This window comes from Pseudophryne corroboree, chromosome 6, assembly GCF_028390025.1.
Source record: "Pseudophryne corroboree isolate aPseCor3 chromosome 6, aPseCor3.hap2, whole genome shotgun sequence".
In the NCBI taxonomy this organism is placed as follows: Eukaryota; Metazoa; Chordata; class Amphibia; order Anura; family Myobatrachidae; genus Pseudophryne; species Pseudophryne corroboree.
In genome coordinates this window covers 297829494-297839493 of record NC_086449.1, presented here as the reverse complement: position 1 = coordinate 297839493, position 10000 = coordinate 297829494, and the positions used below count along the sequence as shown (strand labels likewise).

General features: G+C 43.9%; 1 protein-coding gene across 1 annotated transcript in view; it reads left to right on the top strand.

Moving 5' to 3' along the window:
* The window catches only part of ALDH1A2 (aldehyde dehydrogenase 1 family member A2), a 64563-nt gene that overhangs the window by 22973 nt on the left and 31590 nt on the right, over positions 1 to 10000 (top strand). The window contains exons 5-6 of the mRNA XM_063926168.1: positions 3380 to 3441; positions 9944 to 10000. The exon at positions 9944 to 10000 is cut by the window's right edge and continues 72 nt beyond it. Coding sequence (XP_063782238.1) covers positions 3380 to 3441; positions 9944 to 10000 — 119 coding nt within the window. The remainder of the gene's footprint in view (positions 1 to 3379; positions 3442 to 9943) is intronic.

Here is a 10000-nt window from a genome sequence, read left to right as displayed (position 1 = left end):
ATTGACTTGACCACAGACCTTGGAAATTTCTTCCCTGTGTAACTGCCCCCCACCCTCGGAGGCTTGCATCCGTGGTCACCAGGATCCAGTCCTGAATGCCGAATCTGCGGCCCTCGAGAAGGTGAGCACTCTGCAGCCACCACAGGAGAGACACCCTGGCCCTGGGGGATAGGGTGATTAACCGATGCATCTGAAGAGGTGATCCGGACCACTTGTCCAGTAAGTCCCATTGGAAGGTCCTCGCACGGAACCTGCCTAAGAGGATGGCCTCGTATGATGCCACCATCCTTCCCAGGACTCGAGTGCAGTGATGCACTGACACCTGTTTTGGTTTTAATAGATTCCTGACCAGTGTCATGAGCTCCTGAGCTCTCTCTATCGGGAGATAAACCCTTTTCTGGTCTGTGTCTAGGATCGTGCTTAGGAGAGGCAGATGAGCTGTAGGAACCAACTGCGACTTTGGAATATATAGAATCCAGCCGTGTTGCCGTTACACTTCCAGAGAAAGTGATACGCTGTTCAGCAACTGCTCTCTTGATCTCGCTTTTATGAGGAGATCGTCCAAGTACGTGATAATAGTGACACCTTGCTTCCGCAGGAGCACAATCATATTCGCCATTACCTTGGTTATGACAATCCCGTACCGCAATTCTGAGGTACGCCTAATGAGGTGGATTAATGGGGACATGAAGGTATGCATCCCTTATGTCCCGATTCACGATAAAGTCTCCCCCTTTTTAGGCTTTCCCTGACCGCTCTTAGCGATTCCATCTTGAACTTGAACCTTCCCAGGTATATGTTCAGGGATTTTTAATTCAATATGGGTCTGACCGAACCGTCTGGTTTCGGGATTACAACATGGTCGAATAATAACACCCTCTTGTTGAAGGAGGGGACCCTTGACCACCACCTGTTAAAGATACAATTTGTGAATTGCAGTTAACACTGGCTCCATCTCTTGGGGGGAAGTCCGCAGGGCCGTCGGTGAGGGGGCATCTTCTCACAGTCCAGCTTGTATCCCTGAGACACAATATCTATTGCCCAGGGACCTAACAGGGAGTGAACCCACTTGTGGCTGAACTTACGAAGGCGTGTCCCCACCGGGCCTAGCTCCGCCTGTGGAGCCCCAGCGGCATAGGTGGATTTTTGTAGGGGCCGGGGAGGACTTCTGTTCCTGGGAACTAGCTGTGTTGATCCCGGCTCTGACAAGAAAGGACGCACCTCAGACTTTCTTGTTTCTTTATTCGAAAGGCTGCATTTAATAATGTCGTGCTTTCTTAGGCTGTGCAGGAATATAAGGCAAACTAGCAGAATTACCAGCTATAGCTGTGGAGACCAGGCCCGAGAACCCTTCTCCACACAATCCTCAGCCTTCCATATGCCTCTTAAGTCGGCATCATCTGTCCAATGCATATTCTACGGGACACGTCAAGCAGAGATCGACATAGCTTTGACTCTAGGACCCAGTGTACTCATGTCTCTTTGGGCATGCTTTATAACTATATATCTATTACTTAAGACAGCATCTTTAATATATTTACTAGGGTCTCAATCTCTGCTGATAAGGTAACTGTCCACACTGCCACAGCGCTATAAACCCATGCCGACACATCGCCGGTCTGGGTAGTATACTAGAATGTGCACGCTATCTGCTGGATCCCTGAGAATAGCAAGTGCTACCGTCTGTGCAAACAGGACACCCTAGGGGAAGATTCTCAACACATCCTGGCCCTAGTGGGGAAAGGATACAGCCTGAGAATTCTCTTGTGGGAAGCTGCCGTCTCTTGTCTGGAGATTCCCGCTCTTGTCTGGGAAATTTACCTCAGCATTCTTCCCCTTAAACATGTGTACTTTCGTGTCAGGGACAGATGAGTCATCAGTGATATGCAAATCATCTTTTATTTCAATATCATATATTGAATACCTTCTAGCCATCTTGGCTGTAACTTTGCATTATCGTAGTCGACAGTGGAGTTAAACTCCGTGTCGATACCAGTGTTTGTTATTTTGGATAGTGAGCATTGTGAGACTCTGAAGGTCTCTGTGACATAGGGACAGACATGGGTAGATTTCCTGTCTGTTCCCTAACCATTTGTGCAATAAATTCACCTTAGCACTTACACATATCCAAACAGGTGTCGGCGTTGTCGACGGAGACACCCTCTCACACACATCTGCTCTCTCACCTCCTTAGAGGAGCCTTTTACCTCAGACATGTCGACACACGTGTACCGACACACCACACACACAGGGGATGCTCTATTTGAAGACAGTTCCCCCACAAGGCCCTTTGGAGAGACAGAGAGAGAGTATGCCAGCACACACCCCAGCGCTATATAACCCAGGGATTACACTACAACTCAGTGTTTACCCAGTAGCTGCTGTATATACAATTTTTGCGCCTAAATTTATGTGCCCCCCCCCCCTCTCTTTTCACCCTTTGTGTACCAGGATACTGCAGGGGAGAGCCTGGGGAGCTTCCTTCCAGCGGAGCTGTGAAGAGTAAATGGCGCTGGTGTGCTGAGGAAGAAGGCCCCGCCCCCTCAGCAGCAGGCCTCTGTCCTGTTTCTGACTAAAAATAGCGGGGGTTTTACACATATACAGTCACAGACTGTATTATGTGTATTTTTATGCCAAAGGTATTTTTATTGCTGCCCAGGGCGCCCCCCCCCCCCTCCCCCCCTCCCCCCCCCCCAGCACCCTACAGTGACCGGAGTGTGTGGTGTGCTGTGGGAGCAATGGCGCACAGCTGCAGTGCTGTGCGCTACCTTAATGAAGACAGGAGTCTTCTGCCGCCGATTTCATCGCTTCTCTTCTGTCTTCTGGCTCTGCAAGGGGGACGGCGGCGCGGCTCCGGGAACGGACGATCGAGGTCAGGCCCTGTGTTCGAACCCTCTGGAGCTAATGGTGTCCAGTAGCCTAAGAAGCACAAGCTAGCTGCAAGCAGGTAGGTTTGCTTCTCTCCCCTCAGTCCCACTTAGCAGTGAGTCTGTTGCCAGCAGATCTCACTGAAAATAAAAAACCTAACAAATACTTTCTTTCTAGCAAGCTCAGGAGAGCCCACTAGGAGCACCCAGCTCTGGCCGGGCACAGATTCTAACTGAGGTCTGGAGGAGGGGCATAGAGGGAGGAGCCAGTGCACACCAGATAGTACCTAATCTTTCTTTTAGAATGCCCAGTCTCCTGCGGAGCCCGTCTATTCCCCATGGTCCTTACGGAGTTCCCAGCATCCACTAGGACGTCAGAGAAAGGAGTTTTTGTTCTTTGTTTTGTGTGTTTTTTCTTTTCCTATACCTGTATCACAAAGATTTAGGAGTTAACGTATTAGTTAATGCACAAGTTATTGGAATGACTAACGTCACTGTTAACTGTTTTTTAGATGGTGATTACTTTACCTTTACAAAACATGAACCTATTGGTGTGTGTGGACAAATCATCCCGGTGAGTTTCAACTTTCCACTTGGTGACTTTCCTGGCAGGCGCCCACACAATATGGGATTGTGGTATGCTAAATAGAGAGGAAAAATCCTGTAATCTGGAGAGATGTTACCAAGCACTGGCATTCTCCTCCTGCTTCTTGTAAAATAAAATGGTTGATATAGTGTTTTGGGAATGGATCATTGATTTAAAAAATAAAAATATAAAATCAGCCTCTATATGTGGTGTTCCATTTCAAAATGCAGGACTGCATATTTTGCATAATAGACTTCTACTATTTCTGATCTGTAATATTTTGTGAAATGAACTTCGGTAGATGCCAGGGGATGAGAGGAGTCTTGCCACCTGCACCTATGAGGTTAAAGTCTTATGCTGGATAGTGGATACACACTTATTGATATATCTGCAGATAGATTGATCTGCAGATATATCTATAGACTGATCGGGCAGTTTGTTGTGCATACACACTGCCCAATCCGATGGGACTGACGTCACAAAGTGGGTGGGCATTTGCATGGTCATTGTGTGTGCTGCAGGGCCGACGCGATATGTCTGTGAACGATGGCGTTCACAGACATATCATTGGCACACACTGGCTGACAGGCCAGCGATATATCAGCTGTTCAATAGAATGGCTGATATATCGGCCAGTGTGTACCCAGCATTATTTAAATTATGTTGATGGTCAAAGTTACATGTGCTCCACAAAAGTGTATATGTTACCATGGCTTTAAAGAGAGAGCTTGAACTGTGTAATTAACTTAAGATATATAATTAGAAACATTCTATGTGATTTACTATAGCATAAAGCCAGTGGAACATCTAAATCTAATACATTCTTTTCCCTAACACACCCATGGAAAATCTTTGTGGCAGGCACTGTATGGGCTACAATTTCAAAGAGCCTGAACATTGACTTTTATGGTAAATGTTTCCTCTCTTCCTTGCATCGCGTTTCTTTTGAGATCAGAATATGTTGTAGAGCATGAAGTTTCCAGAGTCCTTAGATAACTATGGAGATGGTCAGAAATAACATTTCCAAACTGTGTTCATGCGGAAAAGATTCCAGTCTGCCCCCTTATTCTTCATATGTCAGCCATCTGTGGCTAATAACACTATTCCAGCATTTAATAACACTATTCCATTCTGTGGAGCAAATTTGAATTCGGAGCGCACAGCAATATCCCCCCCATCCCCCATATTGTGCAAATAAAAAACAATAATATAGTGTAGTAGCGTTATGACAACTTAAAGCCCCATTTTATCACACTCCTCACTTGGAATGTGGTCAAAGTAGAGGGGTCAAACCCAAGGAGCATCTAGGTAAATCTGAAAGTCATGCACTTCGGCCAATAAAGCAAAAGAGAAAAATAACATTTTAGTGGTGCAATACAATAAAGATACTTGAATTGTAGACTTTTAAAACAAGAGACCTTCTTCTTAGTAATGCTCTTACAGAATTGTTACTTGATTTACAGTGATATAGAATTATCATTTTTATCCAAATATAAAAATAAAGATGGCCACTAGGTTTGAAGTTTAAAAGTAAGGTATTTTATTTAAAGATATCAAATGTATACATCATTCGGGATGAGGACACTTCTACAAAGTATAACTGACACCCACTATTGTTTAGACACTCATTCTTATACTTAATCAGTTAGTAGGCAGGTTAAACTGAACCAACAAATCACATCACACAATATAGGATACCCATTAGTATATGCAATATAGGGAATATGGCCATAAGTCATGCGCTTTGGAGAGGTGACTCCAAGTCTGGGGGTTTCTGACTCTATCCATGGGCAAGACATCTTAACTTATCTTGTGCTTAGAACAACTCGGGGATATGGGTCGTTGGGTCGACTCCACTTAGGTCGACCGTCATTGGGTCGACCACGATGGGTCGACAGGGTAACTAGATCGACATGGTCGTTAGGTCGACCTGTACTAGGTCGACCATTGAAAAGGTCGACATGAGTTTTTGGATTTTTTTTGGTGTAGTTTCCTTTGTAAAGTGACGGGGAAGCCCAATTAGTGCACCATGTCCCCTCGCATGGCTCATCTTGCTTGCCATGCTTCGGGCAAGGTGCCTTGCTCTGCTACCGCTTCACTCGGCACAGGTTACCGTTCCAGTCGTAGTCCACGTCAAGTATGGAAAAATCAAATTAATTATTATTATTTTTTAAAAACTCATGTCGACCTTTAGACCTGTTGACCTAGTACAGGTCGACCTAATGACCATGTCAACCTAATGCATGTCGACCTATCGTGGTCAACCCAATGATTGTCGACCTAAGTTGGGTCGACCTAACCACCATATCCCCAACTCGGTACATTCTGTATATACTGTATTCTAAAGTATATGAGGCTGATTAATCAATGAGCTTTATCATCCATGAGTTTTAAAAATCGTTGCGGGTAATAAATGGTGCTCAAGCCAATCGGCTCCCAACTGGGTTTTTTATTTATTTTTTATTCAAACATGACAGGAGCTGAAGCAACATTTAATATATGCAACAAATTTTAAAACTAATTATGTATGATGAAATTCATTAATAAATCGGCCCCTATGACTGAAACTGTTGTCTCCCATTTTTTCTTCAATCTTTGTTAGTTTCTCCATAAACCAAATATATACACATAAAGGGAAAAAACTAAATTACTGCTTCTAGTGTATTACCAGGATTTATAATATTCCTTCATGTGTATGAAATAAAAATCAGCATAAAATGAGTGAAAAATCCTAAGTAATGTTACATTCTAGACAAATAGGCCATCTACCAGATGGAAACAAAAAGGATCCCATATAAGACAGCCCTCAAGATGACCTCCTGGAAAGCTCTCCAAGGGTCTGCAATGTTCCAGCGTCCCTTAATGGTCATCGTCAAAGACCTTTAACCACTGATGCATTTCAGCTACCTAACTGTAGTTTTTTTCAAGGTAAAGATCAAGGATGTTGAGGTGTAGTCTTGCAAGAGACCTTGCATAAGGTGCCAGAAGTAGCAAGTGCATATTATAAACAGAAGTAGCAATTGCTCTTTGTATAAGGCGATATCCTCCTCCTAGGCATGCAGGGTTCGGGCCCCTTCGGGCAATCTATACATCACTTAACCTTTACCAGATATGACTTCTTGAATGTGACTTAGTTTGGAAGGAAAATCCTTCAAACTGTTATTCCATAAAAATGTTGTTGCATTTTCTTTAAACTTAATATATTTTTTATATATTATACTGTATGTAGCTATCCTCTGTTAGATATTGCTTGGGTACATCCCATATGTTTCGGTTGCCATAGAGTTGAAAACACAATGGAAGAATTACTGTAATTTATTTCCTTGAAATATTCCATAACAACCCACTATTCTCCAAAATAGTTTTAGGGAAGATTCTCAAACACTCTAAGGGCAATGCTTATCCTATTATATATCTTTGGAGGCATTTCTTATTCCCGTCTCTAATTTTCTCACTAGTTGTTTGACACATGCCATGGGGCATTTCAAAGACCTTAAATGAATGGTAATCATTAGGAAAAAAATAAATAAATAATGGGTGTTCCTACTATTTTTCGTATTACCAGATATATGTGATGGTAACGCACAATGGAAATGGGGATGCAGTAAATAACACATAGTTTGCAAATATATATTTTTTTAAAGTAATAATTAACAAAACAAAACATGATTGGGTAATAATAGATCGGTAAAGAGACCCCTGCTCACAAGCTTACAATCCCATTGCATTCGAATAATCACGTGAACTATTAACTCTTTATAAAACATCATACCTATTGTTGAAAAATAATTTGTGATTTGTTGAAGATTAAGCTTGTTGCCTTTTATTTTAATTTTTTTAATTTTAGTTTGCATACATACCACTTTTACGCCTATATATAGTGTTACTGATACGGATTAAAAAGTGAATTTCACAATGCAACAGATTGAATACAAATAGCTTTAAAATGTGGTGACTGTTCTTGTAAGAGTCGGATAGCTTGTTTGTATAAATCTCATTCCAACAATAGTTTTATCAATAGTTTTAAAGAATGTAGAAAGTTTGTGCAAGAAACAATTTCCTTAATTTCCCATAAGTCAGCAGTAGTACTTGGCAGAGTCCTTGGTCTGTGCCTAATGCTTTCTCTGGGTGTCTGGTATCTAAAGTCCTTTAAATGAAAGCTGCCAACATCCTGACTTTCACTCCAATTTTTTTTTTTTAATATTTAATATCTGGTTTATAAACATTTGTGCAATGAGAAAATTGAGTGTTTGCTGAAATGAAGGCACTTGTGTATTTGAGTAATGCTTTGGAAAAAGCAAAGTTTGTAATAATGAAAGGGCAGCTGACTTTTATCAGATAGGTCAAGCAATTTGGCGTATGTTACCTATTTAGAAATTAAAAAAATAATCTCTATGCAAAATATTTTGAAGGCCCTCACTACAACAGTTTAGACATAGAAGTTTGAGCTTGGTTCCATGTCAGGAGCTTATGCACTTTAGCATGCATAAAGTGTGTGACACAGGAAAGTGGCTTCATTGTTGCCCTGGGATTAAATAAAGACCAGATGCGTAACTATGGTTTTCAGAGCCCAGGGCAAGATGAAGAGTGGCGCCCCCCCCAAAAAAAACAAAAAAAAAACAAACATAAAACCAACTATGTGTGCGCGCTGAAGGTGCGCCAAAAATGGGCGTAGTCACATACCAGAAGGGGCATGACTACTGAAAATGGGGTGTGCCAACATGACTATCACCTACCCCGTGTTGCCTCTCAGCACACCTTCATTCAATTTTTTCACATTATGGCAGTAGAGTCCTCCTTTTACACAGTACGCAGGCAGAGTCCCCCTTTTACACAGTACGCAGGCAGAGTCCCCTTTTTACACAGTATGCACAGTGCCAGATACACATTGACCCAAATAGTGACAGACACACATTGCTCCACACAGTGACAGTCAGATACACATTGCCCCCACACAGTGACAGCTACACATTGCCCCCACACAGTGACAACTACACATTGCCCCAAGCCAGCCCCCCCCTCGCCCGATCAGCCGCTTACCCGCTCACCGGCTCAGTCACCACTGCCTCTGCTATGTGAGGGGAGGAGAGCGCAGCACCTCTCCTGCCCCTCAGTGCTGCTCCATGAAGTCTGACTCCGGTCTCCGACGGCGGGTATCTTGGCGCTGATTCGTTAGCCAGAGCTCATTGACCGGCCGCAAGCTCTGATTGGGAAACAAACCAAATGGAGACCAGACACAGCACATTGTGGGGCAGGAGAGGCACTGCGCTCTTCTCCCCTTACATAGCAACGGTATGGGGGACGGCCCAGGCCGGGGTCAGGCAGAGCAATAGCCGGGGCGAGTGGGCATGATGCCCTAGCCGACACCGGCGCCCCCCTCTGCTGGGCCTGCCAAGGCACCCATGGCACGTGCCCTGCTCAACCCCCCTTAGTTACGCCCTACATTTGGCTTTAAATGCAACTAGAGAATCCCATGGTATTGTCATTAAACAGCCTCTGCCTTAAGACAGAAATTTGAAGTTTTAAAAAAACACATGTGAGACTTCTGAAACTATACACCTAATTTAAGACCATGGGCTAAATGTGATAGCCTCCGAGTTGCCGGAGGTGCAGGACTTTGAGAGTTTACCTGTTTTGTTTTGTTTTCTTTTTGTTTTTTAAAGCGTTAATCATTTACAAGGCAAACCCAGCTTGGTTTTGCCTTGTAAATGATTGCTGCTTTAAAAAAATGGTCTGACTCTCACACAGTCTTGCACCTCTGGCAACTCTGAGGCAATTACAACTTGCCCAGTGTGTGAAGGATAGAATGTCTACTTGGATTATCTGACCCTTTGATCTTATTTTGCAAATTAGTTGTTCACCAGAAATGAATAAAGGGCCATAAGATGCCCCCCAGTTGTGATAGTTTCAGTGCCCTACTCAGGGGCATAAGTTTATACTAGGAGCTGGGAGGTGACATACTGTAATTGTTGATCCCCCCCCCCTTCCTCTGTTCACATTCACTACCAACACCCCATCCCAGCAGCACCCAGACGCACACTCTCAAATTGGGGTTACTAATTACCTGGACCGGGCTTGATAGAGGGTCCCACCCTGAGACATCTTTTAAGGGGGACATGATCCTCTTGGCTGCCTGTGCCTCCTGTACAGCTGTGATGGAGGAGTCTTTTCTCACTGGTGCCGATTGCCGTGGGAGAGGCTCTTTCAGAGACGCTGCTTCCTGCAGATCCCATTAACTTTAACCTACCACATTTGCTTCCACCACCCCAGCAGCACCCAGACAAGGAAAGTGAGGACCTTGGCACATGCCCCCCGAGCTCTCTGCTTATTCCTGCTCTGGGGTGCATGAAGTAGAACCTGGTGCAATGGAGGAGGTCAGTATGCCTCCTTCAGGGCTAGCACCCGGAGGCGACTGCCTTCTATTGTCTCCTGTATTTATGCCCCTGGCACTACTATAATATATATATATACTCTTTTCTGTCATCTGCAGTGGAATTTTCCCCTTTTGATGTTTGCATGGAAGATTGCTCCAGCTCTGTGCTGTGGG